General features: G+C 34.1%; 1 protein-coding gene across 1 annotated transcript; it reads left to right on the forward strand.

Moving 5' to 3' along the window:
* Positions 1-11,738: 11,738 nt before the first annotated feature.
* Positions 11,739-12,764, forward strand: LOC126733694 (cuticle protein LPCP-23-like). The gene is made up of 2 exons (XM_050437064.1): positions 11,739-12,019; positions 12,118-12,764. The coding sequence occupies exons 1-2, from the start codon at positions 12,008-12,010 to the stop codon at positions 12,646-12,648; spliced, it is 543 nt and encodes a 180-aa protein (XP_050293021.1). The 5' UTR covers positions 11,739-12,007; the 3' UTR covers positions 12,649-12,764.
* Positions 12,765-15,489: the final 2,725 nt, after the last annotated feature.

Raw genomic sequence — 15,489 nt, forward strand, 5'->3', positions numbered from 1 at the left:
TTTTGCATACACTGCTGTTAAAATGTGGAATAGCTTGACACAAGTCCGTAAGAATTCAAAATTTTTGTTTTTTAAAAATTCAATAAATAAGATCCTATTGGAAGAACAGACTAGGTTATAAGTTTTAAAAGTCACATAAATAAATTTAAGTACTTAAATAAGATCAATATTATAATAACTTCGATGTTGAGATTTTTTATTTTTTATTTGATTTTTTATTTTTTTATTTCATATTGTTTCTAATATTCTGCCACGCCCTGACTTATCCCTAAAATCTAACTGTCATCAAGACTCGTTTTCCTTCTGCGCGCTCCCATTCTCTTCAGAACTCTTACTTTTAATTTGTCTTTTTGTTTTCTTTTGTTTTTTTTGGGAATTATTTTATTAAGTAGTTTTTTATTTATTTCTCTTTGCATACTTTATATGTACTATTTTTTTAATTTATTTTTTGTATTTATTATAGTAGCTATTTATTAGGTTAAGGGTCCTTTCGCAGGCGTCCGCTCAGCGGTCACTGTTATTTTTGTAATCGTGAATTGTTCCTTTTTTGTCAACTGTGTATATTATGTGTAACTAAATGATACATGTATTTTTTACTTTTGGCAAAATAAACAATTTTGAATTTGAATTTGAATTTGAATTTCCATAACAATAGATTTCGCAACCGATTGTCCATTTATTTTCTCTTTACCACAATATACTTTCAGGCTGTAAGTAAATCCTCCATCTAGACATACTTTATAAACTTTAATGCCGAACGTTTTCCTTTTATATACTGTCGAAAGGATAATTTACCTCGGAAATGTATCATGGTTTCATCGATGCAAAGAGACTCTTCTGGAATAATGCAGAAAGAAGCATTCTTGTTCAGCATATCAACAAGGTATTGAATTTTATGAAGGTTATTGGGAGGACAATCTTCATTATTTGCCAAATGAAACATACGTAAAAGCAGCTCAAATCTATTCCGCGGCAAATATTTTGATATTTCGTTTTTATATAATGGATGTTTGTGCCAATAATCTTTTAGTGATGGTTTTTTATCCAATCCCATCCAAATTAAAATAGCAATCAATGTTCGTATTTCGTTATAATTAGTATCCACCCATGCATTTAGGCGAGAATATTGGCCAATATTTTAATTCGTTATGGCAAGAATAATTTGCTGTTCCGCGTATCTATTTGTTTCGACAACGATCTTATTAATAACATCGTCAGATTCAAGTAATTCAAAAAAATGAAGTTCATCCTTACCGCGCATTTGGGTCTGCAAGGCTAGTGAAATTGAAATATTCATTGGTAGAGTGAATGTCGAAAAATTTCCTGAAGCTGGTCTCCACTCTGGTCTTTCATCATTGCCTGAAGAATCTATGTCTATATCTAACTGAGCAGATGTTGAAGGCTCGGAAGTATCTAAAAAATGGAGGGTAGTGTATAAGAAGATAATGACTAGGAAGAGAAACTATGAATTTTAGACGTTAAATTTGATATACATAAGTATTCCACTTAGTTTGGTACGCGAGTTAGTATATTGAAACTTTTTACAACACTGTTTTTTTCTAATAACATTTTAGAAAATAAACTATGTATAAAAAATGGAATTGCCAAACCTCCTACGTACATACTTCATCTTTTTCTTTTTAGGGCGGTCTTCTTCAGAACTGCTTGAAGATATCTCGCCGGCCAAATATGTCGGATCCAAATCAGACTCTGAGATATTTGAAAACTCGTCACTCATGTCGAGGACTCTATAAATCTCTATTTCTTCTGCTGAAGCCTCCACTGCTTGTTGCATCTCAGTATCAGAAATAATTCTTTTCTTTGCCGCCATTGCTCCTCCAAATTATAACACACAAAACAACATGTTTTTACACCGATTTTTATAGAAAGAATGACTGAAGAAGGCAACAAACATAAAATGCACGTGGTATTTGCGCTTCTAGTGGAAACCATACAACTGCTGCCATCTCTCCAGGCGAATACCCGTTTTATGCATAGTATTTTACAGAAAAGTTAAAATATCTCAAAAAGTACTTGGTTTAGCTATAGGATATATTAAATAAAAAATGAAGGTATTTGAGGGACAAACTTAATTAGATAAAAATATACAGGGTGTTCCATTTGAAAAATTTGAGATATTGCGTATTTAATTTCAGCAAGTTTGAAAGTTCTTTAAAAATACACTGTATTAAAAAATTACAAATTATCATAGTCAGCCTAGAGGAGGTACCCTAGACTAACTGTGGTACAAGTTTCATAGGCGCAAAATAAATTTTAAGTTAATTATGATTTTTTAAACGAACCCTCTAAAAGGCAAAAAATAACATAAAAAAATTAATTACGTTGCAACGCCGCACGGAAATTTTAAAAACGTTATACCAAAGTAAAGTACTCTTTTTGCCTCACATTTTAGTACCATAATATACAGGGCGTACCATTTAAAAAAAAATCATATTTTATAGTAACTTTTTTGTGACACACCCGGTATACATAAAAATATTTTTAGTTCGTAGGTTTTTGTCAACCCTACAACTTTGCTGTAGAACTTTTTGCTCTACCTCGTATAGTTAAGGCGTTATCTTAGCCGTACACCTTGTTGACACACCCTGTATATTTTCCAATCAGTTACAAAACTATTTGGTTTTATTTAGTCATAACTTGAATATGAAACAATCAAAAGTATTTTTATAGAAGAAAGTAGTTTTTTACTTTTTTTTCCAGGTACCTAGTTAATTAAGAAAACAAATTTTTAGTAATTAACTAATTAATTAACTAATTTTTCTAGTCTAAGTTTAGCTCTTTATCAAGCTTTGGACATGAAGACAAGCAAAAAATATTTATTTAATTTTTTTAGCTTCTAATAATTCCTTATAATAATTAAAAAAAGCTAGGTATTGCGTATTTTGCAGTTTCAGTTGAACATTTTGTAACCACAAATGACGACGTTTCTCCCCTTGATAATTAACAAAGACACTCGCAGTTAATCCAAAATATTCTCAAAAAAATATCAATTACTTAAATTAAAAGAGTCTAATGAAAACAACTTTTAAATCAATATTTAAATACTGTAAATTCTAGGCACCGCTAAATTAACCTTTTATTCCGCAAATCAAAACCTATTTAAAGGATTTAATCAAAAGCCAACCGATTAAAACTAACAATTAAGGTTGAAAGGCACACAAAATTACCCGTTTCTATCAACAGATTTCCCCCCAGTTAAAAAGAGAACCCCCCCGTAATAATAAATTGACATATTCATTCCATCTGACTTATTACCTACTTTACTGCGTGTCCCTTTTCACCGAAACTGTGAAAACACTTTTTTGATTATTAAGGGTGGAGTGTCGTGGTTTTTAAAAAATACACAGTGCCTCTTTCTGATATGTTTAAAATACGTTTATTGTTTCCTTAAGAAGTTTTACCAAAAGCATTTATTTGAATACCTTTATTTGTTGTACCGACACGCATGACTGAATATAGGATTGTTTTGTAATGAAAATTATTATTTTTAAAGGAGTCCACCCTTAAGGACTCGACCCCCAAAACCCAATTTACTCTGTGAAAATCCCTCCCTTATCGCTCCAAATTGTCATTTCTGCCGTCCTCCCACCACTCCTCCAAACTGTAGAGCCGCATCGCTACATCAGAGCGTTCGTTGTTACATCACGTGTCCCGCAGGCTTTCATCCCCACCGCCGCTCCTCACTCTATCCTGTCGCTTCCCCTAATTTTTTTTCTTTTGGTTTACGTTTACGGTGTTGCCGGATTTTTGCGTTTCAATTTTTCTGGATTCAAATATGTATTGCTCTTTTCTTTAAATCGTAAACAGAATTGAGGAATTACTTTCTTCCATCTTCATCATTTAAAGTGAAACATCACAGGAAGTCTGGTGACGCCTATAGGGACAAAAACGGGTAACATAATTAGCATAAATGATTTACAAATAGACAATATTGTAGATTAATATACAAGAAATAAACTCATTTAAACAGTCTGTTAAAAACCTCGCATTAAAATTAGTAGACTATACAGTAGGTGAACACCATAGGATATTGAAACAAAAATTAGGCAACAAACCAAGTGGATAGAACAGAAAGGCAAATTTATAATAACTTACATTAAAAAGAATGAAGAAAATACATAGTCTTCTTCGAGTGTTATCAGGAAGATATTGCAAAATAATTAATTCAGGAGTTGTTTGTATTGGATGGAATCGTTGTGCTACTTAAGAAGATATTTCATTTACAAGTCGCATTACAAGCAGTACCAACATTGTTAGATGTGCAGGGAAACATGAGGCAAATACGAGGTACGTCCAGAAAGTAAGTTCCGGTTCTATTTATATCCGCTGCAGCGCTGCGATCGCAGTTTCGTACATGCGCGACAGACGCTCTATATCAAGGAGAAGAAACGTCTGCCAGTTTAAGATACTTTATTGTTGTTGATATATATTTGTTGTGGTTGTTTACAATGTCGGTGTTGATTGAAAATCCCGCCGCTTGTAAAATTAGATCTGTGATTCATTTTCTGAATGCTAAGTAAGTGAAACCAATTGAAATTTATCGGCAAATTGGCAAAGTTTACGGACAAAATGTGATGACTGATTCAATGGTGAGAAGATGGGTCCGACAGTTCAAGTGCACAAGTGCACAATGAAGAACGAAGTGGGCGTCCATCTTTGATTTCAAAAAAACTGGTTCGAGCGATTGATGAAAAGGTTAAAGAAAACCGTAAGTTTGCAATTAGTGCTCTCGCTATGGAATTTCCTCAAATCTCAGGATCACTAATTCATAAAATTGTTACCGAAAAATTGAAATTTCGTAAACTTTGCTCGTTTTTGAGGCCAAAAATGGGCATGAAAAATGCCATATCTCGGCTATCGAAAAAGCTACGACCTTGCGGATGGTCTCGTTGGATTCAGAACGACGAAACTAAGACAAAACCGTTAGAATTTTCTCGTTAGCTTCCATAGATGTCGAGATATCGGCCTTCAAACTTTGGGTTTTTTCATTTTTCGGGTACACCCCCCCGTTTGGATTTTTTTCAGAAATTTTTTCAGATCAGAAATAAGGGAATGAGAGCAGTTTGAAAATTCCGAAATTGTCACTTTTTGACCTCGTTTTTGAGACCAAAAATGGGCATCAAAAATGCCATATCTCGGCTATCGTAAAAGCTACGACCTTGCGGAGAGTCTCGTTGGATTCAGAGCGACGAAACTAAGACAAAACCGTTGAAATTTTCCCGATAGCTCCCATAGACGTCGAGATATCGGCCTTCAAAGTTTGGGTTTTTTTATTTTTCGGGTATACCCCCCCGTTTGGATTTTTTTCAGAAAATTTTTTTTTTTGCGAATTCGAACTAACTGTGCCAGCGGATTGTTCTCATCAAGTAGATCACGAAAACACCGGGTTAAAACAGGATTCGATCAGAAATAAGGGAATGAGAGCACTTTAAAAATTCGGAAATTGTCACTTTTTGACCTCGTTTTTGAGGCCAAAAATGGGCATCAAAAATGCCATATCTAGGCTATCGAAAAAGCTACGACCTTGCGGATGGTCTTGTTGGCTTCAGAACGACGAAACTAAGACAAAACCGTTGGAATTTTCTCGAAAGCTTCCATGGAAGTCGAGATATCGGCCTTCAAACTTTGGGTTTTTTCATTTTTCGGGTATACCCCCCCGTTTGGATTTTTTTCAGAAATTTTTTTTTTTTCGAATTCGAACTAACTATACCAGCGGATTGTTCTTATCAAGTAGATCACGAAAACACCAGGTTAAAATAGGATTTGATCAGAAATAAGGGAATGAGAGCACTTTGAACATTCGGAAATTGTCACTTTTTGATCTCGTTTTTGAGGCCAAAAATGGGCATCAAAAATGCCATATCTCGGCTATCGTAAAAGCTACGACCTTGCGGATGGTCTTGTTGGATTTAGAACGACGAAACTAAGATAATACGGTTGGAATTTTCTCGATAGCTTCCATAGAAGTCGAGATATCAGCCTTCAAAGTTTGGTTTTTTTCATTTTTCGGGTATACCCCCCCGTTTGTATTTTTGCGGAAAAATTTTTTTTTTTCGAATTCGAACTAACTTTACCAGCGGATTGGTCTCATCAAGTAGATCACGAAAACACCGGGTTAAAACAGAATTCGATCAGAAATAAGGAAATGAGAGCACTTTTAAAATTCGGAAATTGTCACTTTTTGACCTCGTTTTTGAGGCCAAAAAAGGGCATCAAAAATGCCATATCTCGGCTATCGTAAAAGCTACGACCTTGCGGAGAGTCTCGTTGGATTCAGAGCGACGAAACTAAGACAAAACTGTTGAAATTTTCCCGATAGCTCCCATAGACGTCGAGATATCGGCCTTCAAAGTTTGGATTTTTTTATTTTTCGGGTATACCCCCCCGTTTGGATTTTTTTCAGAAATTTTTTTTTTTTGCGAATTCGAACTAACTGTGCCAGCGGATTGTTCTCATCAAGTAGATCAAGAAAACACCGGGTTAAAACAGGATTCGATCAGAAATAAGGGAATGAGAGCATTTTAAAAATTCGGAAATTGTCACTTTTTGACCTCGTTTTTGAGGCCAAAAAAGGGCATCAAAAATGCCATATCTCGGCTATCGAAAAAGCTACGACCTTGCGGATGGTCTTGTTGGCTTCAGAACGACGAAACTAAGACAAAACCGTTGGAATTTTCTCGATAGCTTCCATAGAAATCGAGATATCGGCCTTCAAACTTTGGGTTTTTTCATTTTTCGGGTATACCCCCCCGTTTGGATTTTTTTCAGAAATTTTTTTTTTTCGAATTCGAACTAACTATACCAGCGGATTGTTCTTATCAAGTAGATCACGAAAACACCAGGTTAAAATAGGATTTGATCAGAAATAAGGGAATGAGAGCCTTTTGAAAATTCGGAAATTGTCACTTTTTGACCTCGTTTTTGAGGCCACAAAATGGGCATCAAAAATGCCATATCTCGGCTATCGAAAAAGCTACGATCTTGCGGATGGTCTCGTTGGATTAAGAACGACAAAACTAAGACAAAACTGTTGGAATTTTCCCGATAGCTCCCATAGACGTTAAGATATCAGTCTTCGAAGTTTGGGTTTTTTCATTTTTCGGGTATACCCCCCCGTTTGGATTTTTTTCAGAAAATTTTTTTTTTTCGAATTCAAACTAACTATACCAGCGGATTATTCTCATCAAGTAGATCACGAAAATACCGGGTTATAAGGGAATCCGAGCAGAACTAAGAAATCGAGTATTTTTCGACCTCGTGTTTGAGGCCAAAAATGGGCATCAAAAATGCCATATCTCGGCTATCGTAAAAGCTACGACCTTGCGGATGGTCTTGTTGGATTCAGAACGAAGAAGCTAAGATAAAACCGTTGGAATTTTCCCGATAGCTTCCATAGAAGTCGAGATATCGGCCTTCAAAGTTTGGTTTTTTCATTTTTCGGGTATACCCCCCTGTTATAATTTAACAGTACCTGGTATCAAAGCTCATTTTCAGAATTTAAAAGCAAAATAAAAAATCCGTTATTCAAATAAAAACGAAATGAAACGGCAACGTCGCGTTCATTCTTTACTAATAAACCATTCACTATACTTAACCCTGCCCGCTCTGTTTGTACCCCTAATCGTAATCAATATGGCTTCCGATCGTCGCACCTCGGCAGGCCTCGGCAACTATCGGAATTGCAAACGCTTTATTGTGGTGGGATCAGGGAATCGGGATCGGAATGGCGTGAGAGGAGTTGAGAGCTACGACTCGCTTATGTGACCGGGAGGGTGAAAGGTCACCAGTCAATCCGACTAAGCCGTTCTAAGGTCGAGAATCTTAACTTATTAATAAGAATATTTTGAGGAAAACGTAAGACTCGTTACCCAAATCGATGTATAAGGCATCGCTTAATTTAATATGATCAATAGATCAAAATTCCTGTTATGCTCACGTGAACGAACTCGTTCTTCTTAACCGAAATGACTTGCAAATAAACTATAGATAGAAAAATAAATTTATGAGTAGAACTTTATGTTTTCCGTAGGGTACAAATCCCAGTCTGGAAAAAACCTAGTCGACTGTATAAAATGGCATTTCTACTGAATAATTTTCCCATTCCGTTCTTATTTTTTATGGGCATGAGATGGCTTTTTTTGCTGCTAGCAGCTTTATCATTCGGGGGGTGATCATTGAAAACTGTCGTAGCTGTGGATCAACATGTATGATAAATATGTGTCGAATTGTATTTTTCTTTCGGGAATGAAAATGTTTTCGTAGAGATGGCTTATTAACATAATGTTACGTTCATATATATTTCATGGAAGTAGAAAAAAAGGACATCCCATTAAGGTCTCATAAGGTTGTATGACTATTGTATTGCTGGTATATTCCGAGAACGTTTTGAGTTAAACATCATAGGAGGACGTTCGTTTGCATACGATTTTTGTCTTATTCATCATTCATGTCATTGGTTGGTAAAAATGGTCGCAAATCCGAATAGGTAATTATTAGCATAATTTTACTGAAACCATCTAAATTGTGAAGAATTCCTGGATATATTGGAATCTTCAGCTGTATTTATTAAAGGCCTAAATCATTTGTAAGAAAAAGATATTAAAGGTAAAATCCTATTATGAGCAAAATGCGACACATCTTACACTACACTACTATTTTACTCTTACACTACTGGAATTTCACTGAAAGTTCCCAGAGGTCAAGTCAATAGGTTTGTTCTCACAGCAGTAAGAAACAAGTTTTCGGCAAATAAACAAGCGCAATAGAGTAAAATGCGTTCGCACAGAAACTTCTGATCGGTTTCAAATCAAAAATTTGATGTTCTTACACAAATTTCTGATTGTCATCTGATAGTCAGACTTATTTTCGGATTTATTTCAAGCAAAGTATCAAAAAATTATCGTAGCCCATATACTTATAAACCCCATAAGAGGTTATAAGTATATGGTGTAGCCAGTCAACGCCGATCTTCGGAATATGAACATAACCTCTAAATTGTTGTTTGGGTAATCCCTGATATTCGTTTTGAAATTGTATTTTAAATTGTTGCATTAGTCTAAAAATACACATTAAGAAAATGAGTGATTTTGAATCGTCGGAAGAATTTGAATTATCAGAATTTTGTTAATTCCGACATAGACTTTACCTATTAAAGAATTACTTGAAGAACGGATAAGGCCCAAAAATCAAAACTATTTTGATGAAACTGTGTACCAATTTAATAGAATTGAATTTCTCGACTACTTTAGGGTAAGCCCTAAAGTAACAAATAATTACACAATTTTAAACTCTATTAATAATATACACCTATTTTAAGGTTGTATTGTAATTTTTTTTGTTCATGTTTTATTTATTTTTCCCATTTCCCACTGGCCTAAAAAAGTGAGGTTATTTTTCTTACTTCTTTTTTTAATATGGACTCCACTCAACCCGCATTTGATGTTCGCACAGGACGGTTTCAAATCGATCAGAAGTTGTAATGTTTTACCTATGCGCATCAAGAATGGTTTGGAAACAGTTTCAAGCTTGTAAGAAATTTGCAGTGAGAACAAACCTAATGAAGTATTTTTGTTTCATAGATTTCATATCCTTGTTTTCAAGTTTTCCTATTGAAATTGACGTAGCTTGGTCATTCCGATATAGACCAAATATTCCTGAAATAAGCACAGAATGATTAGGAGTCAATCTCCCAGTGTTGTGGTGGCAATTTTTGTTTGATGAAGTTTTCGCTCCAAAAAAGGCTTTTTAATGCAGGTTGGTTCTTCAGAAACTGAATTGATCCATTATGGAAAAACTATCATTAAAAAAATGTTAAAAATGTTGTAGGGTCATTGAGGGATACATAACTAAAATATTCTGATTTGGCATTTCTGGATGTACCTAAAGTAAATAAAAGCTTCGTTAAATTGAATGGACGCCCCTAGATATTATTACATATCTAAATAATTCTATCTGAAAATCCAAGCATAAGAATAAAATTCGTGTGTAGTTGTCATATGTTTCCTGTTATAGTTTTTCTCCAATCCATCGATTCAGCAATTAATGTTTTTAAAGTAAAAATTAGAATATAAGGTACATGACAGAGAATTTAATGAATTAATTTGAAATAAATCAGAAGCGGAGATAGATTCTGAAGTGCTGACTTAATCTAAAAGCTCACATAACGATCCTGAGGAGTTTCTGAAACTTCACTCAGAGTCATCAGAGGCCAAAGAATTTAGAAATGTCATAAAGTAATTTTGATTTAACGTCTTGTAATAGATCTAAAGCTGTTGGTTTATATCATCCTTCTCTTAATAAAATAAAGAAATTCCTTGCAAAATATTCAATCTTCTCAAAGGAAATTTTAACTGGAGCTGATAGTCGTGGCCATAGATGAGATCCTAAGAAGCAATCTTTGAAACTCAAAGTTCACTTTCAAAAACGACTGATTAATGAAGGAATTTTGTGCATTGGAGGTAATGACATAAACCGGTTTACATAAGAATCCTGAGGGAGAAGGAGCCTCACCAAGAGTTATTAGAGGCCAAATACATTGGAAATACTAATGAGTCATCTGGGTTTCAGATTGGATTAGGTATAAAGAGCAAGCTCTTTGGCTATCGGCTTGTCTTAACATTTTCTGAAGAAAATAAAGATTCTCCTTACAAATTTGCTTTTTATTTTTTTGAGAAGAAGAGGGAAGTGGCTGTGTTGCTCGAAGGACAATACAAATCAATCAAACCAGATGTATTCAGAGCAATTTTTTTTAAAAGCTTAGCAGAGCGCTTTCGGCGTATGAGCCATCATCAGTGTTAATTGTCAGTTAAGCCCAGAAGTTTACCGTAGTGGAAACACATTCGATATTATTAAAATTACACGTAACATTTAGACATACTTAAGACTATACAGAACACTAAGCAGGACGAACAGTATTTTAAAAGGGGCTTAATAATATCGAATGTGTTCCCACTATGGTAAACTTCTGGGCTTAACTGACAATTAGCACTGATGATGGCTCATACGCCGAAAGCGCTCTGCTAAGCTTTTAAAATAAAAATTGCTCTGAATACATCTGGTTTGATTGATTTGTTTTGTTTTATTTTTTTACTTGAAAACTTTGCATTATACGAAAAAAGGCAAAGAATCAAATTTGCTCAATAATTTTTGTTTTCAGAAAAAGCAGTGGAGTACTATTTTTTCTACAAGATTATTCAATTAAAAATCACGGACATCATCAATGAACATTTACATATTCTTTTGTTACACCAAAGCTGTGCAATTTCGTAAAAATACAGGCCATTTAATATTTGAAATTTAAATTAATTGTAAAAAAGAACTAGTCAATATTTTTTTTAGATTTTGGTTTTATTGGAAAGATAGGAGTTTTTTATTTAGGAATTATATCGTTCCTTGTCACCGTTAATCCAGCTTACAATAGCCCATTCGATCAACTCAATTTTCTAGTACGCTTTAAGTCTTCAATTGCCTCTAGATGGTTGGCGTAACATTTGTTTTTAATGGCTACCTACAAAAAATAGTCCAACGGTCTCAAATTGTAGAGCCGAGGTGGCCTGATTAGTCTATTTTCAAACACATAAATAACTTTAACACCGTGTTTTTTAAGACGAAGCATTTCTTTCTGATATATATTTGTCTATAAAATTAAGACTTATTCTGAACACAGAATGTTAAAGTTTGGGTACTTCAATTTCGGACCCTCTGTATAATAATCATAATTATCGTGGAAATTAATAATTAATTAATATTAAATAATATTATCTTATAATATTAGGCAAACAAAATTATTGATACCTGACACACCCTACATGAGCATAAAAAAATTATTACAAGCGATAGCCTCGATGGTATCGAACGCGGAATTTAAAATTGACAATAACTGAGAGCAAGGCCATACTAAAAATATATAAAAACCTAATCGGTATTTAGGGAAATATTATTATTTGTGTCTAGTTCGAACAGTAAAGAACTATATCAAACTTAAGCAATGAACTCCTTCGTAAGTACACATCCTTTATTTAGAACTTATTTAGCGCTATTAATAAATTTCATACTTTTTATTATTATTTTTCACTAAAATATCAATCACCATAATAGGCTGTCTTTACATTCGTCGCCTGTTTGGCCGTCACCAACGCCGGTTGGTTCCACCACGAACCCTCAGCCAAGATCATCCAAGGCCCCAGCTCCAAGACCACCCTGGTCGGACCAGAAGGCAGTGTGATCTCCGCTGTAGCACCAGGAGGACAAATTGTACACGAAGAGCATCCAGGAGTCATCGCTCATGCCACCCCAGTAGTCGCCCATCACGTTCCAGTTATTGCCCATGATGCTCCAGTCGTAGCCCACCATGTTCCAACCACCGTTGTAGCTCATGATTCCTCTGAACACGGACATGAAAACGCCATTATTGCTGGCCCATCTGGAACTGTAGCGCGTGGTCATGGTGTACATGGGGCTGTAGCAGCTGCTCATGCTGCCCCAGTTGTTGCTCATCATGCGGCTGTTGTAGCCCCAGTAGTTGTACCTGATGACGTGCACCACTATGATCACGAAGGTCAATACGTACATGACCACAGTGAATCTCTTTATGATGATGGCTCCTACAAACCTCATTACTATCACTAAATCAAGTGAACAGTTTTAATAGTGTTACGCTTTTATAGAAATTTCTGGAGAAACCAATATTAATTTCTTATGTGCAATTTGTTTTATATATAGTGATAATTATGTGATAAATTAATATATGCATTATTCAAGCATTATGTGTTTATGTCTTAGAACATTGAAAGAAAACGAAAAACTATGGGCAGTTCGTTTGCTTGCAACATCTGTGATGCAATGAAGCCAAATGCTTATCTAAAAATGGAAAAAAAACAATTTATAATGTCATAAAAATTTGTCAGTTATTTTGACAGGCGCAAAACAATATTATTCCTCTTCAATAAAATATAATGCATTTTTTTCGTAAAATATAATAAGATACTCTATAAAGCAGTCAACATTAAATGAATGTAGATAACGTATATTAGAGAAAAATGCCACAATGTCGCAACGCCGCTCGATCTCGTTGTTGATTCCACCGACACAAGTAATCTTTACCAGTGACGTCGTCAAAAAATATTTCCGTAATAAATATATTATACTTTAAATTATAAAAAATATGACTGTTATACTTCATTAAAGTAAAGGTACTTCTAAAAAAAGCATCATTATGGAAATTAAATATTTTATATTTATTATAGATTTCCTAATAAGTATTTATTATTCTACGTTTAGACGACGGTTGTCCCTTGATATGATGTTGTGACAATATGACTTGACACTTGTGAAATGTAAAAAAAATATAAATAAAGCTAAATCGCATTTTTCAACACTGAAATAACCAACTTTTTTCCTTTTTTAACCTAAAACTAAAGAAAAAACACAGAACTTAACAAATGCCGAATGTAAACAACGCCCGTAGACAAGGCCGTTTGTCAAGATGATATTTCACAACATGACATCAGCTTTTGCCTGCTGTGTTGCCATTTCAAATTTTTTAGAAGTGGTTTTAGGAATAAGAATGTTATTAATTTTTTTTCCTTTGAAGATAGTATTTTTGCGCTTAGACTTACACGAACATACATTTATTTTTAATTCAAAATTTAACATCAATAAGTTAAATTAATATTATGATATATGTAGATATATAGCTGAAAATTTTCTCTTTTAAAAATGCATGTAAACTTGACAACAGAGAATCGATGAATATTTTTGTAAACAAAACACTCCCCTTACCCCTGTGCACATGTTGAACTCAAACAAAGTTGTTGTTTACTAATTCTAGCCTTTCAATGTTCTAAGGTTTATGTAGATTTAAACTAAAAGGTGTAGTGTGGGCATCGTCCTCAGATTTTACATATCATCGTATCTATATCAAATGCATTCTTGGAACCGGATATATTCGTGACATGTCAGTCAGATTCATAAGCTATACAATTTTATAAATATATATCTGATTTTAAAATTGTGCAATTCAATCAACAAGACGTCTCAAACGCCGTTGGAATTTATGGCATAAGTCTACAAATGATGAGACTATGTGGTGGAATTATTATACCCTATATGACAATTTTTAACGAATGTGTTTTTGCTGGTAGATTTCCAAAATCTTGGAAAACAGCTATAGTGCGTCTTCTTCCCAAAGTTGGAAATCCTGAACTACTGCCCTATTATTGCCTAAATTACATAGCATGATATTAGTTAAGGAAAATTCAAATTTTATGTTTTTAGATAATCTTGATGTTTTTAATATTGAAAAATCTATAGAGTTAAGTGGGACTTTATTCGACAATATCTACATTATCTGTGTATATTATAAAACTCATATTGGTTCCTTTCTGTCTGCTTTGGATGATGTTTTGGACTCTGTTAGCAATAGAAGAGCATTTTTAGCATTTTGCGATTATACGGTCTACATCAAAAAATCTTTGGGTCCACATGTGGGCTTGGACAATGTATTTGTTACTTTGGAGTTTGGCCAACTCTCAATTAAGATATTAAATCCTCACCTCTTAGATCATTTGCGTCAACAAATTAGTTTTTCTATTCCATTTAAATTCAAAGTTTTACTTAGAAAAAAATCTTTCGATATCTAACTCTCTGGTTTCAATAAATTGCACAGCATCGTGAAAAATGTATCCTGGGATTTTATTGACACCATATTGTAGCTTTTTTCCCGTTCGTTAGGTTGAAACTAAAATAAATAGTCAACTATTTGTTTTATACACTTCACTACAAAAACATGACTACTAGAGATATTTATTTTTACTGTATTTATTAACAACTATTTAAATTTCGCGCCAATATGCGAACTTTACTTCACTGAACTGACTATTGACTCCTATCGGCGATGCGGCTGCTTATATACTCGGCAGAACGCTGTTCCGGTAGATTCCCGCTTAACCTTTGAGATGTCGTGCGGTGTACCACTTGGTTCCGTCATTCCGGAATGACGGAAAATCAGCTGGTTTCTTGGTGGTTACAATATCATTATAATAGAATTTGACATCGAAGAAGAATTTTGTTTGATTTGGTAATAATCTGCCAGGTATAAGAGAGAGTCTAAAATTGTTGAATGAGGTATGCAAGCAGTATAATCGACTGAGTAATTGGATAGAGTTTAAAATATTTAAAAATAGATATTAGACTTCTATATGTAGAAAAATGGCAGCTAATGATAGAGCAATAGACTCTTTCAGTAACCTTTCTAAATGTTTGTGGCAAATTATAAATTCCAAGCGAGATAAGTCATAAAGCAAAGGTACTATTAACTGTGATGTATCTTCCCAAGATTTCAATAAATATTTCAGAGATCGCTCATAACTGGATAGACGATATGCCAACTTCTGCCACTCCACTATTTTAAAGCTTGAGAAATGTGACTTTTTATATCTGACACTTTTTAATATAAAGAAACATTTTATA

Source organism: Anthonomus grandis, chromosome 3, assembly GCF_022605725.1.
Source record: "Anthonomus grandis grandis chromosome 3, icAntGran1.3, whole genome shotgun sequence".
In the NCBI taxonomy this organism is placed as follows: domain Eukaryota; kingdom Metazoa; phylum Arthropoda; class Insecta; order Coleoptera; family Curculionidae; genus Anthonomus; species Anthonomus grandis.